The sequence below is a fragment of the Ziziphus jujuba genome, chromosome 7 (genome assembly GCF_031755915.1).
Source record: "Ziziphus jujuba cultivar Dongzao chromosome 7, ASM3175591v1".
NCBI classification, from domain to species: Eukaryota; Viridiplantae; Streptophyta; class Magnoliopsida; order Rosales; family Rhamnaceae; genus Ziziphus; species Ziziphus jujuba.
Genome location: NC_083385.1, coordinates 731,284 through 752,502, shown reverse-complemented (window position 1 = coordinate 752,502; position 21,219 = coordinate 731,284). Strand labels below are relative to the sequence as shown.

Below are 21,219 nucleotides of genomic sequence, written 5' to 3'. Positions count from 1 at the left end.
CAATGCCGGGGAGTGAAAACCGTGTTTATATTGGAATATTTTGGGACTTTTGGTATGGTTGCTCTAGAGCTAGCATCTTCTGGACTTTATACAGAGAAAAGCGATGTGTATAGCTTTGGCAGGAAAGATTAAATTAATCTGGAGGATGGACTATGGGGTCATGAAAGTGAAGAACTTGCAAGGCTAACTTGAAGACCAATCTCGTGAAGCAAGTGAATGGGGCTCAACCAATATTAGAAGAATGTGTGAAAACTTATAGACTCATGTCTCAAGACGGATCCCCATGACAGACCCATCATCCATCAAATCTTCCAAAGTTAAAGCAACTTGGAAAAAGCATATCAGATCATGAAGAAGATTGCTATAACTGTGTGTAAGCAGTAATATGACCCTAGAGATATGGTAAAATTAAATTTGGAAATTTATCATTCAAAATTCTGTTTGACCATCCAATCAGCTACTTTATTCCACTTACAAGAAACAAAGGAAAATAAACAAATTAAAAAGAAAGCTTCATTATGCAAAATATCTTTCGTAATTGTTGTAGACTCCCATGGACAGCTAGATGTTCCATTGTTTGAATCTTTTATTAGTAATGCATTCTTGCATTCCGCAATTACTCCTGCTTAGTCCAAGCCGTTGGGTAGAGAAAAGACTATGAAAAACCACGTAGGATTCCATACGTTTGTTCAAATCATCTAATAAGTTTGTTGATTCATATGTTATATGCATGTGAAGTTGGATTGATGGAGCAATTGTGTTGCTTGTTGAAAATAATAATAGTAATAAAAAAGAGATTAATATATAGCTCATATGATTGAGACATTCTCAGAATACTACATATGTAGTAGTTCCATGTTCTTCTTATGCAGAGCTTGTTTTTTGAACCGAAGTCTAAGTCATACTTAATTTATCACCCAACATCTTATTCTTTTTCAAAAGATACTAGAACTGACACTATTCTTTTGAGACTTTTATTTTATAATAATAAATTTGGTTGTTACTTGGTCATCATGATGAACGGCTTGGATGCAATTAAAACATATGGAATATATGATTATGTGCAGTGAGTGAGTCCCACACAAGTTCGAGAAGTCAAAGCGGAGTGGACGGTTCTGATGGGAAGAACCGGGATCGCATGGTTACAATTTTGGAAAAGGCCAAACAAAAAACCGTAATACTACGTGTTAACGAAAACCTTATTGGCTGAAAAATACTCCTCTGGACCAATCAGATGCGAGCAAACACGTAACCACATGGAAAAAGGATAATAATTAATCTGAGCTAGAAATAATTGGAATGCCAAGCAAGAAGTGAATTTTGGGGAAGAAGAAAAAGAAACAAGTTTTTTTTTTTTTTTTTTTTTTTGGGGGGTTGGTGTTTATAAGAATCCCTTGTTTGTGTTGGAGGGGGAGAGAGAGAGAGAGAGAGAGGTGAGTAGAGTGATGGCGAAAGGGAAGGCAATACTAGTGGTGGTAGTTTCAGTAGTGGTGGCGGCCTTGGCAATGGTGCCGCTGTGCCATGGAGCCAAGAAACCAGAGAGCAGTGCTAGAAAGGAAGACATTCCCTACATCAAATGCCAGGTCTGTCAGAAGCTCGCTGCTCAGCTCTACCACCAAGTTCACAACAAACAAGCTCAGATCGCTCCCAAGAAGGTATTTTTATCTTGTCATCTATATGCCTATATACGTTTCCAACATATTTATTAGCTAATAATTCCAATTTCTAAAGCTGGGTGAGTAATCTGATTGTGGGGTTTCATTTAGATCTCGGAGTATCAAATAATTGAAATTACGGAGAATGTTTGCAATTTGAAGAAGACTGAAGCGGATTGGATTCTGCAGATTGATATTGTTGAAAAAGGAGATAAATTGGAGGTAAAGTAAATTATAATCACCTTATGGGTTCTGCTGCTCTTAAAAAAATATATATATATATATATATATATATATGTTATGCAACCAATTTTGGGAATGCGTTTGTGTTTGACTATGATCAAGAGAATTATTGCATCACTTTGGTTTGCCGTTCATGTATTTGTTGGCAGTACCATCACACATCTTTTTTTTTTTTTTTTTCAACAGCATTTGAGCTAGCAACGATATGAATTTGAATTTGAATATGAATATGATGCCCTTATAAATGATATAGGAATACATCTTTCTTCTTTGCTGGGTGCGTTGCGTTGGTATGTTGCTAAATCACTTTTCGTTTCTTTTCAGCTGGTGGAACAAGACTCTGAAGGACAGTGCAATTCAGAATGCAAGACCATTGAGCGAGCTTGCCAGGAGGTAAATTTTGGCACTTGTTCACTATATTGTTTTTTATACACCGGAAAAATTATTTTTTATACAGTCCCTTTCCAGTCAAACAAGTTTTAACTTTTCTCCCTCTCTTATAAGAGGAGTTAAGTTGCTTCTCATTTTAAACTTCATTTTTCGTTTTTATTGATTCACTTTAGTTCTATGATTACTTGACTTAAGAAAATAATGTCTTATGCTGATATGATATGAATATTTGCATTGACTTTGGCCTCTAAGAATACTGTAGTGATTTCAAGGTTATATCTTGAAACGTTATGTGGGAAAATTGCAGGTTTTGGGTTATTCCGATACTGATGTTGCAGAATATCTATACAATTCTAAGCCTCAAATTGATTCATTGGTTAATTTTCTCTGTAAAGATATCACCAAAGCATGCAGTACCAAGATTCCACCACTTCCTAAGGTAACCGGATTATTAATTTAATATATAACAAATCAATTTATGTGTAATATATGTGTGTCCAAGGTATGCGCAAAATTTGTGTTTTTGGTATCTTAATTCGAAGTAAAGACATCGTTTAAGCTTGTTATATCTTTCAAAGAATAGAGCTGTATTATCATTTAGATGCTTGTTTTTCACACCTAAGGCTAAGAACAAGTTGCTTAAGCTCCTACCCTAAATTACCTATATCTGTGGCAGGATAGGACTCCTGGAGAACCATTTGTTCCCAAATCATCAAAGGAGGCTGAAATGGAAAAGATATTGAAATCTATGGAGGTATTTATCCTTATTTATTGCGCAGAATTTTGCTACTCCTAGAGTATTGAGTATTGAACGCTGGCTACATTCTACTCTATCATTCATCAGGGTATGCCAGGAGCCCCAAACATGAAAATGTATTCAAGGGATGATTTGACGAACATGCAAAATATTGGCAATGAAGATTTGGATGATGAAGATGATGAAGATGACGATGACACAAAGTTTCCATCAAAATTGGTAATTAAAAATTCTCATAGTCTAATAAAGTGTAAGAATCAAAAGGTCTCTCTTATCATTTTGTGAAATAAATTTTACAGGGAAAAGTTTTAAGAGAAAAAGAAAGCACGAAGAGGGATTGGCAGCAGAGGATCAGTAAAGGGATTGTAAAGACCGGGGAGACCTTAAAGAAACATGCAAACCAAGTCTCCACACGTATAAGGCAGTGGTGGAGAAGACTGAAGAAGCCTAGTTCAAAGAAAAGTTCAAAGAAAAGTTCGAAGGCAAGCAACCAAGAGCTCTAGAAGAGTACAGATCAAACATCCCTAGGAAGTAATTTGTCAAGGATCATCACGTTTTGTGCACTGTACCAATATGGTTTTGACAGAGTAGGAACTTGAGAAGAAATTAAAGCCATTCTGTGAATTCTTTTCTTTTTAGTCACCACCTGGGAATTTGAGAAGCATTTTCATTCCGGACTGCCTAATTTTTAAGTTTTACAACTCCATGATAAATTGTCTCACAAGAAATTCGAAATTCATAAAAGTGAGAGTTAGTACAAACGTCTCAGAAGCATAGACTTCTTATTTTCTTCCGTTAAGACAACCCGTTGTCCAACCAGTGCCAACTGCTAATGGTGTAATAAACTGGACTTTTACCACAAAGGCTAATTCAAAACAAAGAACAATAGTAAACATAGAATGACATTCCAGAATTCAAATCAAACTGACATTATATTATAAATCAAATTGTCAAAATTTTCCAGCATTACAAATTTCAATTTGTTCAATTTGGAAGAATAAATTAAAGGTACAGGCATAAAAAATAAACCATGCCATCTCATTCTTGCGTACACATATCTAAATGGCATTTTTCTGAAGCAAAAATGCATAACATTGGCCAAAGTCATCGCATCTTGTAATGTTGAATCCTCGAGACCGCACATCGCCGCCCATTTAATGAATATTTGATCATTATATCAACATCACGTGGATTCTTTTTGTTTGGAGCTACAGTCATACTTCCGACAATAGTCTCTCCTTGACATATTGTTAACACATCTTCCAGGTAAAGGACTGTTTGCTTCCAATGAGTAGCCCGTGATCTTGGTCCTGCAACACAAAATTTAGCTGTCAATACTAGGATTCCATTGTACATATGATCTTTCTTTGTTACTTTTCATGCTCATTTTGCTGCAACAAACCTAAATCCACAAAACCAAAATGAACAAAAAGGAGGATATTTGACCTGTTGAGAAGCCTTGCAATTTATGACACTTAGTAAATGATACATCAAAGTAGGCTACAAGAGCATGAATGTAATCATCACGTTCAGCGACGAGCTTAAAAGGAGCAGAAAAGGAAGCATCACCAGGTGCCATCTTAGAGATATCCATTGTCTGAACCAAAAAAAAAAATATATATATATATATATATACACATTAGTCAAAAGGCATAAAGGAGGGCTAGAAGGGAGACAATTAAGGTAAACTTGAATTTTTTTTTCAAATACTCTGCAGAAAGATATTGATGCATGATATTCGAATTTGTATATTTTAATAAGTGTTTGCTTGCATGTGTAATTCCAACCTTGAGTAGCTGGCAGTTTGTAACAATTTGATTTTGGTCAACTGTGTCCACAAGAGGCTCCATCATCGCTTGTTTTTTGATACAGCTCATGTCAAATCCATATACATTATTCCAAACTAAAGTAGCATGGAAAAAGCAGTAATAAGTGACAGCACGCAAAGCAAGATACATATTTGAACATAAAATAAGTTAACACTTTGGAATTCACCCGTAAAAGCCATTAAAGGCATATGCACATTGCACAAGTCACACAGGAACTGTAAACTGAAAATAGTTTCATCTACTGACAAGATAAAAAGGCTCACATTCAATCTTGTCTTCTTTGTACTCTGCATCCTCAATAGCAGTCAAATAAAGAGAAGCTTTGTCAGGCAGCACAATTCCATTATTGACCTACATTTAAATTAGAGAAAATTGGCATTGTTCCTATGAATATGCTAAGGCAAGGAAAAGCACAAAGATTAAACCTTTTTATTATGAATACTATACAATTACATTTTTCCTTGAAAATGCCTCCATTTTAACATACTAAAAGGCATGCCGCTGTCTCGAACATCTTATTGAATTCAAAGGTAATATAACTATATAATAGCATGGAAACAGATAGAAGCTAATTTTACATTATTTAAATATAAATAAAAATAAGATACAGCTTTGACTGTGAAGTAAAACAAATCTTATTGAAAATGTTTTCCAATAATAATTTAGAAGTGGAATACTTACAAGCCATTTATCACGAGCATATAGAACTGTATTTAACATATTCTCAAATAACAAAAAGTATCCCATCCATTCTGAGATAATTATATCCACTTTATTGACCGGAAGCTCAATTTCTTCAATCTTTCCCTTTAGAACTGTCACAACTGCAACATAAAATAACAAGTCAGTCAATTCCAATAACTGAGTTTGACAAAGTGGATATGACAAATTTACTTGGGATATGCAACTCAAAGAATTACCATTTGAATATCCATTTGCTTCAACTATTTCTTTTGCCATGTCAGCCATATCCGAGCACTCAACCTAGAAAAGGTAAAACATCTAATAGAATTGAGCAAAGTAGATGCTATGTATTTAAACAAAGTCTAAGTGGGCAACAAGTGTTTGTTCACATTCAAAAATAGAAAAAAGAGTATACCGCATAAACATGTTCTGCCCCTGCCTTTGCACAAAATAGAGACAGAATCCCAGTCCCTGCTCCCACATCGAGAACGATCTTATTCTTGAATAGGAACTTGTTTTGATAAATAACATTTTGATATGTCTTTGTTCTCACAACATCCTTCAACATTTCCTGTCACGGCACAACAGGATACGACATCTTCTTAGTAGCTAAATTAATAAAATAAAAATCATTTTCCTCATAAAGTCATCAACCAAGTATGAACGGAATGCAAGGATTTTAGAGCTACATCAATAGCTCACACGACAGAGATGCTGCATATATGAACTACCCACGATACGATATACAAATTTCCATATTCCCACGGCCAAAAATCCTCACAATACACTTCAGAAAGCAAGAGAAATCTACAAAAACGGAAAAGAGATACTGCCTTTATGCATCCAAGTGCCACAAACTTACTTCATGAATACCTGCAAATACAAAAGTACAAGAAAAAAAGAGAAAGTAAGCCCAGGATTATTAAAGACACAATTTTTAGTACAAAAAGATCACATAAACATTGAACAACAGCGCCATCTCAAAACACAAACAAAAAGCCATTACCCGTTTTACGATAAGATAAGAAGATTGGAATTAGTTACCAAAGTGAGAGTAGGAATCGAAGTAATAGTCAGCGCTGGTCTTATCATCTGCATCGATGAAAGAGACGTCGGGCTCGCACGTGGAGTCGTCAATGACCTTGTCGCAACCAGCAATGGAGCCGTCAAGGTCGCACATGGACTCGTCGAGGTTGGAGCTGTCCGCGGCCTCGTTGAGAGCTTCATCGTCGTCGTCGTCTCGGAAACGAATCTTGCTTCCCTGGGGCTGCTGCATGTCGTCGTTGTTGTTGTTGAAGCTCGTTGAGCCCTGATTGGTGTTGTTCTTTCGGCGACCCATTTGGAGAGCAGCGTATTTTAGGGTTTAGGGTTTTTGTGTGGGTTTTTTTTTACCCCTTCAGGTGGCGCCTGCACGATTTGCAATATTACACGTTTATTGGGCCTAGTTTCTAAATAATTAAAAGATTTCTTTGTCCGTATAAGGTGGAGGGTGGAGATTGTAACGACGACGTTTTCTCGTAATGATATAAAGAGGGAGCACCTTCAATTTATTTTGGCTCCCTCTCGACTCTTTGTCCAAAAATACTAATTAAAAAAAAAAAAAAATAGTAAGAAAGAAAAACAAAAATTGTGATAACTCCACAATTCAAGACATTGACCCCCCAAAATAGTAAAACAAAATTCCTTTGATCTATTTATCATGTAAAGTAAACCAAAAAAATAATAACAATAATAATAATAATAATAATAAGAAAAATGAAAATAAAAGTTAAAAGTCACTTTCAAATTTCAATGGCTTGAACCATAACATGCTCATCATTACAACTTTATATTATCACCGATTTCAATAGCACAAAGTATTCTTATTCTTTGCTATTGTCAAACAGAAATTTCGAGGAGAATAAAATCTTTCTCGCATTAACTGATATGCTAAACTTGCTTTATCCTCCACCATGTTCTGAAGAAATAGTAACCTCATTGAGCGGCCATGGTGACCCCGCCATCACGGCTTCAATCTCCCATATTTCCCGAGGACACTTCGTCATGTTCTTGCAACCATTCACAGTGACAAGCTACAATATTCAAAATGAATGAGTGTTAAGTTAACTAAATTCTTTTTCCAAGAAGCATTTATCAAGTTAAATAAAAATTAAAGGTTCATAACAGAATTTCATGTTTTGAGATAGGAAAAAGAAAGAGAATATGAAGGAAGGCAACATGTTTTATTTAGAATTAGAAGAGATGTTACAACAAATGGATTACCACATCACTTTCAATTCGAACCCCACCAAAAGATTTGTATTTGTTAATCACTTCATGATTAAAAAACCTTCCAGTATTTGAACTTTCCATGGCCGGAACTAACAAAGCATCAATGAAGTAGCAACCAGGCTCCACCGTTATCACCTACAAAGAAAGGCCCCAGGATAAAGCATCAAATTCAATACAACAACATTTTTGAGAAACCAAGGCCATCCTAGTAGAACGATTAGATTTTGTAATTAAAGGAGGCAAAAAACCAAATCCATGGAGTCAAGAGTCATTGCTAACCATTCCCTCTTGGAGTTCCCTTGCCGTCCGTAATGACCTCAATCCAGGTTCTTTTGGCCTTTCCTTTCCCTGCATAGCATGTACATCAAGGAACAAGAAATAACAAGTAGATCTATGCTTTTAGTTGACACAGAAAGAGAGTAGATTTCATCAGAGAAAAGTTATGGACAAATACCTTTAAGTAGCCTCCAGGATCATGAGTATCAATACCAAGGAAATGCCCCAAACCATGTGGCATGAAAACAGCACCAAGTCGCTCAACCATCATATCATCCACATTGCTAAAACCAAAAACAAATGGCTGATGACAACTTGCAAGTTGCAATTACTTGCTATACTCAAGTCATAATTCAGATAAAATGAGGTTACCCAACAATGATGCCCGCTTTCCTTAATGACTGGAGAATAGTCTTTTCTGCTAATCTGTAATTGAAATCAGACAGACAGTCATAATGCACATATAAATAGGATGAAAAATATTCAGGAAGACAATTAATTAAACATCAAGTACGAAACCATGCAATATTAAGTTATTAATTCATAATACATAGTCCAATGAGTAAAACCATCTTTGACAGACTGCAGCCAGCAGAAGTTGTTTACACTGGCTTGTATGATCATCTTTCCTTTTCATATTGTTCCAATTTACAATTTTCCAGCATTTTATCAAACAAATTGAAAAATATCAAATGCAAAACTTTTCCTCCATTTCTACATTTCATCCATCCAAAAACAGAGAATATCCATCCACAGTAGTAACAAACAAAGAAATTGTAGCCTTACAAGTGCATATCAACCCAACATACTCCAGGTTTCATCGTTGATATGACAGCATTGTGAGCATGTAGGACAGCCTGTTAAACATGCCAAATAAGAACAACATAGAAGAAGAGAGGAGGGAGGAGGAGGGGTGTGTATGAAGAAAGAAAGGGGGGGGAAAGAGAGAGGACATAAAATTTTGCCATCTTAACTAAGCGGGCATCACAGACGTTGCTTCACCGGCAATAGCACGTACAGAGAAAAAAAGAACTGAAGAGAGAGAAATTTCAATAGACGGATATGATAAGTCAAGTACAGCACTTACATTGTATATAATTGCTTGGTCAGATGTAAACTTCCCATTAACCTGCACATTTAAAAAATGTTAAGAAAAAAAATTAAAGAAACCTTGGGGAAATAATCAAACAAGTAAAGACTATCACAAGTTCATTAAGGAGGTTCTTCTGCTTCAATACTCTTCCATTATATTTCTGTACTTTGTTTAGAAAATCCTGACCACATCTATTTGCTTAAATAACTGCTCTCTAAAAATGATTCAGAATAAACCCCTCAAGATTTTTATGATCTTTTAAATCCATAAAAATGTTAGAAGCTCATAAAATCATAAAGGGTGAAAGAAAAGAGAAGGAAAGAAAAGGAAAAAAAAAATAATCATGTTGAGTACCATAAAAAGGGCAACGTTAATATATACTGGCATGATGTTGTATCCAATCCAAAATTGAATAAGTTTCATTGAATATTCAACTAGCAAGGTAAAAGGCAAATTGCAAACACAAATATATGAACTTACAGGGAAGGAGCAGGTTATGTCAGACCCATAAAAATGGTATTCAGCTCCCATATCAAGCAAAGCCATATCTCCATTTTCCAAGGTCTGTACAGAAGATGCTGTTATTATTTTGATAACTACAAGAAGTTCTTTAATGTTTAATTTTACTATACCCTGTCATTTGGAGCTGCTGCATGACCATAATGGAGAACGGCACTGGATTATAAACATTGCAACTGTTAGCCAACGTTTTGAAGTTGAGGTTAGCATCTACAAACAGAAACACATGAAAAAATTTACCCATTTTCACCAGTAGCACAAATGCATGTGTATGAACAATGCCTACAGCCACCATACATGTAGGTGTGGTGAAGAAAAATGCTTTCCAACTGGTACTCCTTCATGCCCACCCTAACTTTTCTCATAACCTGTTCAGAATGAATATTCACCATAATTACTTAATAGTATCTTTGAGAAAAGCATCTCAAGTTTTCAGTTATTTTAGTTTATAAGTATAGTGCGAGTACTTATGAGAGAAAAATACAGATAATGAAAAGTTTCCGAAAATAATTACCTCAACATGAGCTTCAGAGCTTATATCATTAGCAAACTGGATAAGAGAGAGCTCCAGGTCCGATTTTATAACACGGCATTCCGTCAAAATAGGATGCAAGGTAGTTAAATCAGTTTCAAACTTATCCATCCCCTGGACAAAGATTAAAAGAAAGCATTTAATATAGCATTCCACTTTATGAATGTATTAAAATATATATATATATATATATATTTCATATTTATGCATTGAAAGACAGAAAAATTGTTGCTATACTTTGTATTATCATATCATTTATTTTTATGCTTGTAGGAGTTAATCTGACACCACCCTTGCTCCATTCAGCCTTTACCAGAAACAAGTGATTTGTAAAACAAATGGAAGCAAGAGATCAACCTGAAACTCTGCAGGTTTGGAGAATTTATCGCTATCTGTATTCAACCCATGTAGAAGAAACAATAATGGTTTTCCAGATCCCTGGTACTGATCATGTATAACTCCAAAAATCTCATCAGTATAACATACCATGCTAACCATATATCTTTCCTGCAAATGAAAAACATAAACATGAGCAAACCAATGGGCATTAGATATTTGGGTACAGACTACAGATAAATTAAACAATCAAACATTCAATTACCTTGAAGTAGGATAATGTCTTTATCTCCCCCATCCAAACAGCATAATCAGGAGGTAACCTAGGAGCAAATAGAATAGAATTCCCAGATGCAATGTCCTTCAAATAAAAGGAAAATATAAATTTATAAAATCTGAAATTTAAAGAGGTTCCAGTAGCTTAAGCAGTTATAATCACTAAGCATAAAAAAGGTTTAAGGACATATATGGTAAAGCTCCTAATCAGTACATGTCCACACCACATGCAAACTACATATTTGTATCAGTTGTATAAAAAGTTAGGCGTCTCGATTAAACTATATAAGTTAGTAACTTCTAGTACAAATTTTAATTTTGATTATATTTAAAAATGAAAATATATGTTTATATATAAATATGCGCATACAGTCTGCACTACGTGAAGACAACACCAGCAGAGAATAAATGAACTTACTATAGCTCCATAGAAACCAGGCTCCCTCACTCCAAACAAATAAGCGAAGTAACTCTCCTGTCTAAACATTCGACGGAAAATCATATTAATAATTCTAACTAAAACCATCATAATTGTCCCCCCCCAAAAAAAAAAAAAAAAAAAAAAAAAAAAAAGAACTTATAAACGCAAAGCAGAAAATGATGGGATTCTGACTGGGTGCTTACTAAAATACATTTACAACAATCAAGCACACGTTTTTTGTTAAGAAATACAAAAGAATATATAAACCCACGTTTTTGTTTGAAACACAAATCAAAGTGGAGCACTGATATTAAATATTGCAGCAGCCAAACAAAAAAGAAAAGACATGGAAATCGGAGCGGTTACCTGAAAAGTTCGATGTGGTCAGTGTCATAGCGTGTTTGCTCATCTCCTCCCTGAAAAAAGCAAACCCCGATTGGATAAAAGAATCAGAATCAAAATAAAAGAATCAGCGTTTACTCTCAGAAAAAAGCTAATTTAGTTTACTTGGAGAAAGACGAAGCCATGGAGAGGACGAGAGGAAAGGGAAAGGTGGTGGCGAAGAGAATTCACGAGCTTTTTTCGGTTGTTGACGTGGAGCTCCACTGGGACCTCAGGTGGAGTGAGACGCGAGTAAGATGACGAAGCCATGGCAATGGCTTCTTTGGGTTTCTCCATGGACGCGTAATCACTTGCTTGCTCGTTTTATGTTACATGATGACTGAAATGAATCACCATAAACGACAGCACTGGCGTGTCCGCTAATTCTGTGGGCCGACTATCCCGTTTGAGGTTTAGCCCAAGTAATCCATTTCAACAAATCATAGGGGAATTTGACCCTTTGCCCCGTGGGCGGGGTCTTAACAAAATATATCTTGTTTTTTCTATATTTTTTGTTTTATTTTTTAATATTGATTATATTTTTTAAAAAATTTCAAAAGATATCTATATCCTTATTTCATTTTATTTTAATCAATTTCCACGAAAAATCTTTATTTCATCACATCCCACATCACATTTTTTACTTTTCAACTAAAAAAAACAAAAATCCATTTTTTTCCACTTTTTCATCTAGTTATAATCCTTACAAAAAGTTTGGAAAAACTTAAAAAATTTCAGAATTTATTGATACCGACGGCTCATCGGTAATTACCGATGCAAACGTCAGTAATTAATATTTCAAGTAAAGTAAGTTGCTGGAAAAATAACTAACGGTTCCATCGATAACTACCAAAAGTCCACTGGTAATTTTATTTTGACCACTTTTTCGAATCAAATCACCACAATTTAATCCCAAAACTTAGATAATAGTTGTTTCCACTATGAACATGCTAAGTAGAACTTTATTAAGGTGGAAAACTTTAAAAATATTTGAAAATTTCATATAAACTTGATTACCAACGGTGTATTGGTAATTACCGATGAAACCGTTGGCATCGTTAATGACCGATACACCATCAGTAATTTCACTTCGCATATTTTTTTCCAATCCTACAACTTCAATAATGTTTGTTTCCACAAAAAACATGCTAACTATAACTTTATTAAGGTGGAAAAATGGGAAAATGTTTTTAAATCTCAAAGAAAGTTGATTACATACGGTGCATCTGCAATTACCGATACTAACTGTTTCATTGGTAACTACCGAAATCCCATCAATAATTTAATTTTACATATTTTTTCAATCTGAAAACTTCGCTAATGTGTTTTCGACCAAGGAAATATTAAATATAACTTTATTAATGATCCTAAACTTTAGAATCCAAAAACAAACGAAAAAAGACGGTAGAATTTCAAATAAATATGATTACCGACGGATCATCGGTAATTACCGATAAGAACGACGGTAATCCTTATTAGCAACCAGTATCGTTGCTAGAAAAATTACCAACGATACCATCGATATTTACTGAATCCCCATTGGTAATTAAAATTTTGACATATTTTCCAAACCAAATCAAAACAATCAAATCCGAAAACTTCTATAACGTGTGTATCCGCCAAGAAAATGATAAATCTAAATTTATTAACTATCCTCAAGTAAAGAATCCAAAAAAAAAAAACAGGGAAAAAATTGTAAGATTTCAAAAAAATACGATTACAAAGTAGGCATCGGTAATTACATTACCGATGCCGACGTTTTCATCGATAATAAATGAAACAACATTGGTAATTACTGACGGTGATTCAGTAATTACCGATGATCACATTGATAATTGTTTCAGCAAGGATTTTTTCTCCTAGTATTTATTACCGAAGTTCATAGTGGTAAAAACCAATGACCCGTTGGTATCATTTTTATTTGAAATTCTACCTTTTTCTCGATCTTTTGGTTTGGATTCTAAAGTTGAGGATCTTTAATAAAGTTATATTTAGTATATTCTTAGTGAAAACACACATTAGCGAAGTTTTTAGATTGAAAAAATATGCAAAATTAAATTACCGACGGGGTCAACTTTCTTTGAACTTTTCAAACATTTTCCCAGTTTCCCACCAGAGTAAAGTTATATTTAGCATGTGTTTGGCTGAAAAAAACATTATTGAAGTTTTCGAATTAAATTGTGGTGATTTATTTAAAAAAAACGATCAATTTTTAATTACGGATGGAACCTTTGGTAATTTTTCCAACAAGTTATTTGCTTGTGATATTAGTTACCAACGGGGTCAACTTTCTTTGAACTTTTCAAACATTTTCCCATTTTCCCACCAGAGTAAAGTTATATTTAGCATGTTTTTGGCTTAAAAAAACATTATTGAAGTTTTCGAATTAAATTGTGGTGATTTATTTAAAAAAAGCGATCAATTTTTAATTACGGATGGAACCTTTGGTAATTTTTCCAGCAAGTTATTTGCTTGTGATATTAGTTACCGATAATTTTATCGGTAATTACCAACGATCCGTCGGTAATCATTGAATTTTGAATTTGTATAATTTTCTCCAAATGTTTTGAGGATTGTATTGTTGAGAATTATGGATAATGTTAGTTTTCGCATGTTCATGGTGGAAATACACATTACCGAAGTTGTCGGACTGGAAAAAAATATGCAAAATTGAAATTACCGAGGGGGTTTTGGTAATTATTGATCAAACCATCGGCATCGGTAATTACTGATGCCGATGGTTTGATCGATAATTACCGATGCACCATCGGTAATCATCTTTATTTGAAAGTTTCCCACTTTTTTCGAATCTTTTTTTGTATTCTTTAGTTGAGGATCATTAAAAAAGTTGAGATTTGGCATGCTTTTTTGTGGAAACACATATTATCAAAGCTCAAAGGATGAAATTGTGGTGATTTTCTTTGAAACAATGGACAAATATCAATTATCGATGGTGTATCATTATCACTACTAATGAATAGCATCTCCAAAACAGTAAAAAACATACAACATGCTGAACACACAATGCTATTTTACCAACACATTAGGACAAATGAGTAAGTCAACAAAACATTACATGAAACCAAACGCTTTTTTACCAAAGCACACGTTAAACAATTGAGCTACTAATTACATTAGTATGACATTGCATAACACAAGCAAATCGCAAGTAAGCAGATAACAAAACTACACATGCATAGTAAGATATACCGAATAACATATCCCCAGGGGCTTAACATAACATAGAGAGATTTATGGTCCAGATATTGAATGGTGTTGTTGATTGGTAGTGATATGAAGCGGTACGACGGTCGAGCAAGATTGTCTACTATGACCAATCTATTTACACCTCCTGCATCTATATTGAAGATGCTCCTCTCCTTGAGATTGAATCCGTTTCTTTCTTGGTCTTCCTTACTGTTTGCCAATCTCAGGTGGAAGTACAAGATGATTGATGACATCATCTGGAGCATGCCACTGACATTTATCTCCAAGTGGATATATGGTATCCGAATATGTGTCACAGAGAGACTCAACTGAGTAATGCGGCGAGCAAAGGGTATATGGAGAGATATGTCGATACTTACATGCTGCAATTGCATGGACACAAGGAAATCCATCGATGTCGAATTCCTTGCATGAGCATGTATTACTTTCTAAGTTGACTACTCCAACCAACACACCATGGCCAACAACCTGAAACTCGTATAAGTTTAATGGAATAACATGGAAGCCTCTACCATAATTTGAGCGCTCTTGTATGATCTTTTCCAACAGTTAGTAACAGGAGTTTGCATTGCAGCTGCATTATTTCAACATTCATACCACCACTTTTCTAATACATCATGAATGTGATCTGGTAGTGGCAAAACGGGTTTATCCCTAGCATCAAGAAGCACGGAATTCATGCTCTCTGCGATGTTAGTGGTCATGATGTTGTATCTATTGCTCGAAAATATGATCTAGTCCACTTAGCAAGATTTGCATCCTTGAGACATGAAAGTGAATATAAGTAGCAATGCCAAAAAAGATAATGACATGTTATAGAATTGATAAATGACATGATTGTGTGCTAGTACGGAGAATCACACATCTCTATGTAATACGACACCTTTTTTATTGAAATGGTGTCTCCTCCAAGGGGATATCCTACAACAGTTACCGAATCCTGCTCATAAGGAAGCTATGCAATTCAGATTTCAAACAAGTGATTTACTGACATAAATAGTCAAATAGATATACCAATCCACATACTTTAACCTCTGTATTTAACAATCACACAATAAGTAAATTAATTCTAGGTTTACCATTAGTGGAAATTGTATAGCTACATTAAGTTGATACAGCTGGTATTATAAAAAATGAGATAGGAAATGGGAGGAATTCAATTCAATATGATGACATTACGTCAGTCATATACCAATATTAATAGATTTGCAATTAGATATGAATTAAGAAATGACATCATGATCTAGAAGTTAAGGATACTAAATCGCCTATAGCATTTTATGCCTTTGGTAATTTATCTTTGTTATTAGTCAACAAGCAACTAACAATTCAACCAAGGCATCAAAAGGATCATCTACTGATGATTTGTTACTTCCTTATATAACATATTTTAGTTTCTGCACAGAGATGAGGGATAATGTGAAAGGACAAAATCCATACACGTTGAATAGAACAAACAACAGATTCCACCAAAGAAAGACAGCAATTTAAACCTGAAGACGTGGCGAATGTCCTAAATAGGAGGTTCAACTTCTTTCCAAAATTCCTTGCTTTCTACTGATAGCAAAGCTATATCACAATCAACGCCTCTGGCTAAAACCCGCAATTCAATAACTGAAAGGAATATAAGCTTCAAGAGTTTATTAATGTTCAAAGGAAAGAAGTAAGGTTCCAATTTAAGAAACCACCTCAGAAAATCTTACCAAAATTTAAAGAGTGATATCATAATAAGAGTCTTGCAAATTATTTTGCAAATGTGAAATGCAAATTGAAATTCAAGGAGGCCATAACATCAAGCCCTTGTTTTTCATTTCCCAATATCTACAACTTGCTAATACTATGAAATAACTCCAACTATCCCACTTAACCCAAAAAAAAATTAAAAAAATCCAACTAGCCCACTAATGTCTGTCAACAGTTTCATTCACATCTCACGATGCTCATTCTTGTTACACTTGTCCCACATATGGTTTGTGACTTTGAGTGCTCAAATGCTAAAGAGTATACATTAAAGAATATAATTTTTAGCTGTTCAACTACTTCAAGAAGATAAAGGAAGCCATCTCAGACCTATAAGGGGCAGCAAGAACATATTGAGATAACACAAATAATTACGATAAAGATATACCTTGGCGACATATTTGGTATCATCTCCCTTTCTCTTCACCTTAACCTGAAATCATACCAAAAAGGGGGAATAACTTAATGGCACTCATTTATTGGGAACATGCCATAACACGGTTTTGCAACGTCATCTAAAGACAATCAAAACTTAAATTAAAACTAAAAGATGTGCTATCAAAACATGGTAAGATTAATACATCCAATTTGTTTGTTGAGTTGAATACTTTAATAAACAAGCAAAATTAAGCATCCAAACAAAATCAGTAAATAGTTGTTTTTATATGACAAGGAACTATGAAGTTGCTATGACATTTAGTCTTATAGTTGTCACATATGTATTAGGCTATAGATGGCACAGTATATTACCTATGTATCATGTTCAACACAATGTGCATTTGTCAATAGTTTCCCATCCCCAATCATAAATGCACTGCAATAAGGAAAATACAGTTATCTCCATTTAAGAAAGAAGTAGAATTCCAAATTTTTTAGGGGAAAAGATAATAGGAGAAGATTTTCAAACCTTGTCTGCCAATACTTGTATATTGTCTTTGTTTTTGCCAAGGAAGAGAATAGTCAAGTGTAGTATGGGTGCAGTAAACCTAAAATTATTTAAGAAACAAAGTGGTTGGATGTAATAGATTGTGCAAATATTTTTCCATTTAAAAGATAGAATTCATGATCACTGAACTCCAAACAGAAAATATCTGTGTTCAATGCTCATGAATCCTACCACTGAAAAATTAAATACGAGAGTTTACTTTACCTTTACGACAACATTAAGAAAAGCTGCATCTTGAAAATTTCCTGATTCAACCTGAAATTGAGAACAAAGCACCTAAAACTATCAAAATAAGGTTAAAAGTAGAATTCGTTGATATCCTCTTTTCTTCACTACGAAAAAAAAAAGGGTAGAATATCACTTTTATTTTTGATATGGTACCTTCCAATTCAAACATTGCCTTTCATTTTTCTTGTTTTCTCATAATAAACCATCTTAAAACACTTGCTACTTCCTACCTCGTCTATGGCACCACAAAATAGTTTGAGCTTGACTAAATTATCTTCATATTTTGCATTAAAAAGAGCGAATTCCAAACTAATATTTCACTTCCACACAATCTTATCCAACCTAAACAAACAAGAAATTGAATTCTTAACAGAAAAAAATGCTGAACTTTTCAATACCTACAAGTCCTTCAAATCATATTGCAACTCTTTCTTGTCCTTCCTTTGCATTCCAAATTTATAACCTGCTGGTTGAGTTTTTCCCGTATCAGCACTGCCTTTGTAGCTTTCCACATACAAATAAGACCTTCCATCCTTGATTAATGGCTGGCTCGGAACAAAAGGGAACAAAATAAAATAAACTAAAACATAAAAATGAAGAGAGGAGAAGACAAACGAAAGGAACAAAAAAAAAAAAAGAAAAAAAAAGACGTAACATGTCTTGATGAAGGAGAAGAGAAGAAGCAAGGAAAAGACAAAAGAAAAGAATTAAAAAAAAAAAACAAGGTTTTGACAGGGGAAAAAAATTGCAGAGAGGTGGTGGAAAAAATAAAATATGAAAGGAAGTGAGCAAAAGACGAAAGAAAGGAAGAAAAAAAAAGTTGGGTTTGGACAAGGGAAAAAAATTACAGAGATGTGGTGGAAAAGAAAAGAAAAAAAAATGAGCAAAATACAAAAGAAAGAAAGAAAAAACAAACAAAAAATCAAAAAAGAAGTAAAACGTCTTGATGAAGGAGAAGATAAGAGCCAGTTTGCAGAAGTATACTTTGCAGGAGTTTTTGGAAAACTGAAGAAGTTTCCAAGAAATAAAGAAAAAACAATAAAAAAATAAGTTTAATTTTGACATAAGGGTATTTTAAGATTTTTAAAAAATGAAACGGTAAAACAAAAAATATGGAGAAGAAAGGTATATATTTCGTTAAGGTCCTGTCCACGAGGGCAAAGGGCCAAATTCATATGCTTCTTCTTGGCATATTGGGCTTAAATGGTAGGTCTAAGCTCATAACCAACCAAGAAATCGAAACTATATTACTATATATCCATTTATCAATATATATATATATATATATATATACATATAGTAATTCTACGGTGCGGATCAGTCTGTATGTGGACCATACTAAAGTTGTATTGTGTACACATACACAGCAAAATCGATGTTTTTTTTTTTTCAAAAAACATCGCTTTGATGTGATCCGTATGCAGACTATGTGCAGCATAAAATTTTTCTATATATATATGAAATGTTCTCATTTGATAAACTTTTGACAACTATTATTTTATCCATTGAATATTTAGATTTAACAGAATACAATTATGAAATAAATATTTATAACTTTCATATGTTTATCTACTTTGGATATATTTTGTAACACCTCGTCCCAAAACACGTCGAAATTTTTGCACGTTGATCGAGGTTGACCGTTGACCGAGATTGTCAAAATTTTGACTTTTTGTTCTAGATGGAATTTTGTGTTGATCGAGGCACCATTTCAAAGTACGTATCGTTCCGAGTTCGTAGACTAGTAGCACGTCGAAATTGGAGCTACCGTTTGAAAGTTATGCGCAAGGTAAGTTGCGAATTCAATATGTCCAAGGGTGCTAAGTTTGACTTTTTATTTACATAGAATTTCGATTTGACACTTGTATTACATAGAATTTCGATTTCACTCTTGTATGGTTGTAAAGTACTCGTCGATATGAGTCTATAAACTAGCGACACGCCTAATTTAGATACCCGATTAAAAAGTTATGAACTCGCAAAGTTTTTCAAATACAATATTATTTTATATTATTTTTAATTAAATGGTGTTATTATGAAAAATGTACGCCACGTGCCAAGCCCTCAGCCTTTTCCGTGAGTGCACAGTGGCACCCAAGGGATGGCCTCTTATTGGCTCAAACCGGTGTGTGAGCCGTGCAACAGGAAAGAGAGAGAGAGAGAGAGAGAGAGAGGGGAAGAGAGAGAAAGAGAAGCCACCACCCACGGCCACCCTCCATTCGCCTTCCTCCGCTCCTTTCACCCATACACGCGCCGCCCCACCTGAAAACCAGCAGGCCAGATAAAAATCAGGGCCAACCAACTGCCGACGTGTCCGGATCGAGACTTTTTCTGGCGGCGGCACCGATTGCTTCAAACCCAAATTTCTCCCCGATACGGCCTCTATTTGCCACACCGCCAGTCCCATCCGTTCACCCATCCTCCGATCTACATCTCCTTCAAAAATCACTACCAGTGGCCACTGGACACGCCGCCGGGGGTGACGGGTTCCAGTGATCACGACAGCTCATCGGGAAATCGACTTTCCAGTGAGTTTCCAGTTACACCGCCCATCCTTTCCCACTAATTTCAACCCCCTGAACCTAAATCTAAGGTCGATTTCCTCTAACTCGCAACGGTTTGTGAGATCCGAGGATCCAAAATCCGACACCTTTTCGACGAGATTCCGGCCACCTCGGGTCCGATCTCCGGAAAGTGAGACCAAATTCGTAATCCTCGTTTCACAAGCTTCGATTCGATATATCACTCGTAAATTTTGGTTGTCGTTTGTGTTAGCTCCCCGGGTACCCATTTGGGAGTTACCCGATTAAAATATTAAAATAATTAGTTTTGTGTATTGTGGGTATTTCAGGTGCATGTATGGGTAGTAGAGTTGATGCTACAGAGGATCTTGATTAATACACGTGCTTGAGGTGAGTGACCCACCTTTAAAATTATTTTGGGATGGTAAATTGTATATATTTTATGTTGAATATATACTTGAAAATTTTATTTCATGTGTTAATTGTTTAGAAAATTTCTAATTGAAATTTTATGCCAAAATTGAAGGAAATTAAATTATTTGTGTATTATAAATATTTTGGGTTTTAAGAATTTTCTTGAATTTGAGGTTTAATTTAATAATTATTGGATTTTGTTATTGGAATATTTTATAATTAGATATTTGAAAAATGGTATGATTCTTACAGTGAGTTTTGAAAAAATTATTATATTTTTAAAATAATATGGTTATTTATTTTAGACGCACTCATATAGTACTGCTGTTCTGTACTGTGTATGTGGATGAGCACGGAAGTTATAATGTCTCTCGTGAGTTGCCATCAGACTGAAGACAGGCAAGTTTGATATTGGTCATAAGCCGTCCCCCTCCATAGCCGGGATGACGGTTTAAGCAGTGGCACTGTCGCGACACCG

General features: G+C 34.7%; 3 protein-coding genes across 3 annotated transcripts; 1 reads left to right on the top strand and 2 right to left on the bottom strand.

The window, feature by feature from the left end:
* Nucleotides 1-1,321: 1,321 nt before the first annotated feature.
* Nucleotides 1,322-3,718, top strand: LOC107424024 (uncharacterized). Its single transcript, XM_016033709.4, has 7 exons — nucleotides 1,322-1,655; nucleotides 1,767-1,877; nucleotides 2,223-2,291; nucleotides 2,596-2,727; nucleotides 2,965-3,042; nucleotides 3,133-3,264; nucleotides 3,345-3,718. Exons 1-7 carry the CDS (start codon nucleotides 1,446-1,448, stop codon nucleotides 3,546-3,548), a joined length of 936 nt encoding a protein of 311 aa, XP_015889195.3. The 5' UTR covers nucleotides 1,322-1,445; the 3' UTR covers nucleotides 3,549-3,718.
* Nucleotides 3,719-3,958: 240 nt separating this feature from the next.
* Nucleotides 3,959-6,990, bottom strand: LOC107424023 (probable protein arginine N-methyltransferase 1). The gene is made up of 9 exons (XM_016033708.4): nucleotides 6,603-6,990; nucleotides 6,421-6,431; nucleotides 5,974-6,129; nucleotides 5,795-5,858; nucleotides 5,556-5,698; nucleotides 5,138-5,225; nucleotides 4,833-4,948; nucleotides 4,492-4,642; nucleotides 3,959-4,355 (listed from the first exon to the last, which is right to left on the bottom strand). Exons 1-9 carry the CDS (start codon nucleotides 6,895-6,897, stop codon nucleotides 4,150-4,152), a joined length of 1,230 nt encoding a protein of 409 aa, XP_015889194.1. The 5' UTR covers nucleotides 6,898-6,990; the 3' UTR covers nucleotides 3,959-4,149.
* Nucleotides 6,991-7,278: 288 nt separating this feature from the next.
* On the bottom strand, nucleotides 7,279-12,071 carry LOC107423964 (uncharacterized). The gene is made up of 16 exons (XM_016033626.4): nucleotides 11,790-12,071; nucleotides 11,649-11,698; nucleotides 11,280-11,340; nucleotides 10,851-10,946; nucleotides 10,607-10,756; nucleotides 10,232-10,363; nucleotides 9,958-10,085; nucleotides 9,831-9,873; nucleotides 9,679-9,762; nucleotides 9,193-9,234; nucleotides 8,892-8,962; nucleotides 8,478-8,531; nucleotides 8,284-8,389; nucleotides 8,109-8,177; nucleotides 7,821-7,964; nucleotides 7,279-7,630 (listed from the first exon to the last, which is right to left on the bottom strand). The coding sequence occupies exons 1-16, from the start codon at nucleotides 11,958-11,960 to the stop codon at nucleotides 7,499-7,501; spliced, it is 1,533 nt and encodes a 510-aa protein (XP_015889112.1). The 5' UTR covers nucleotides 11,961-12,071; the 3' UTR covers nucleotides 7,279-7,498.
* Nucleotides 12,072-21,219: the final 9,148 nt, after the last annotated feature.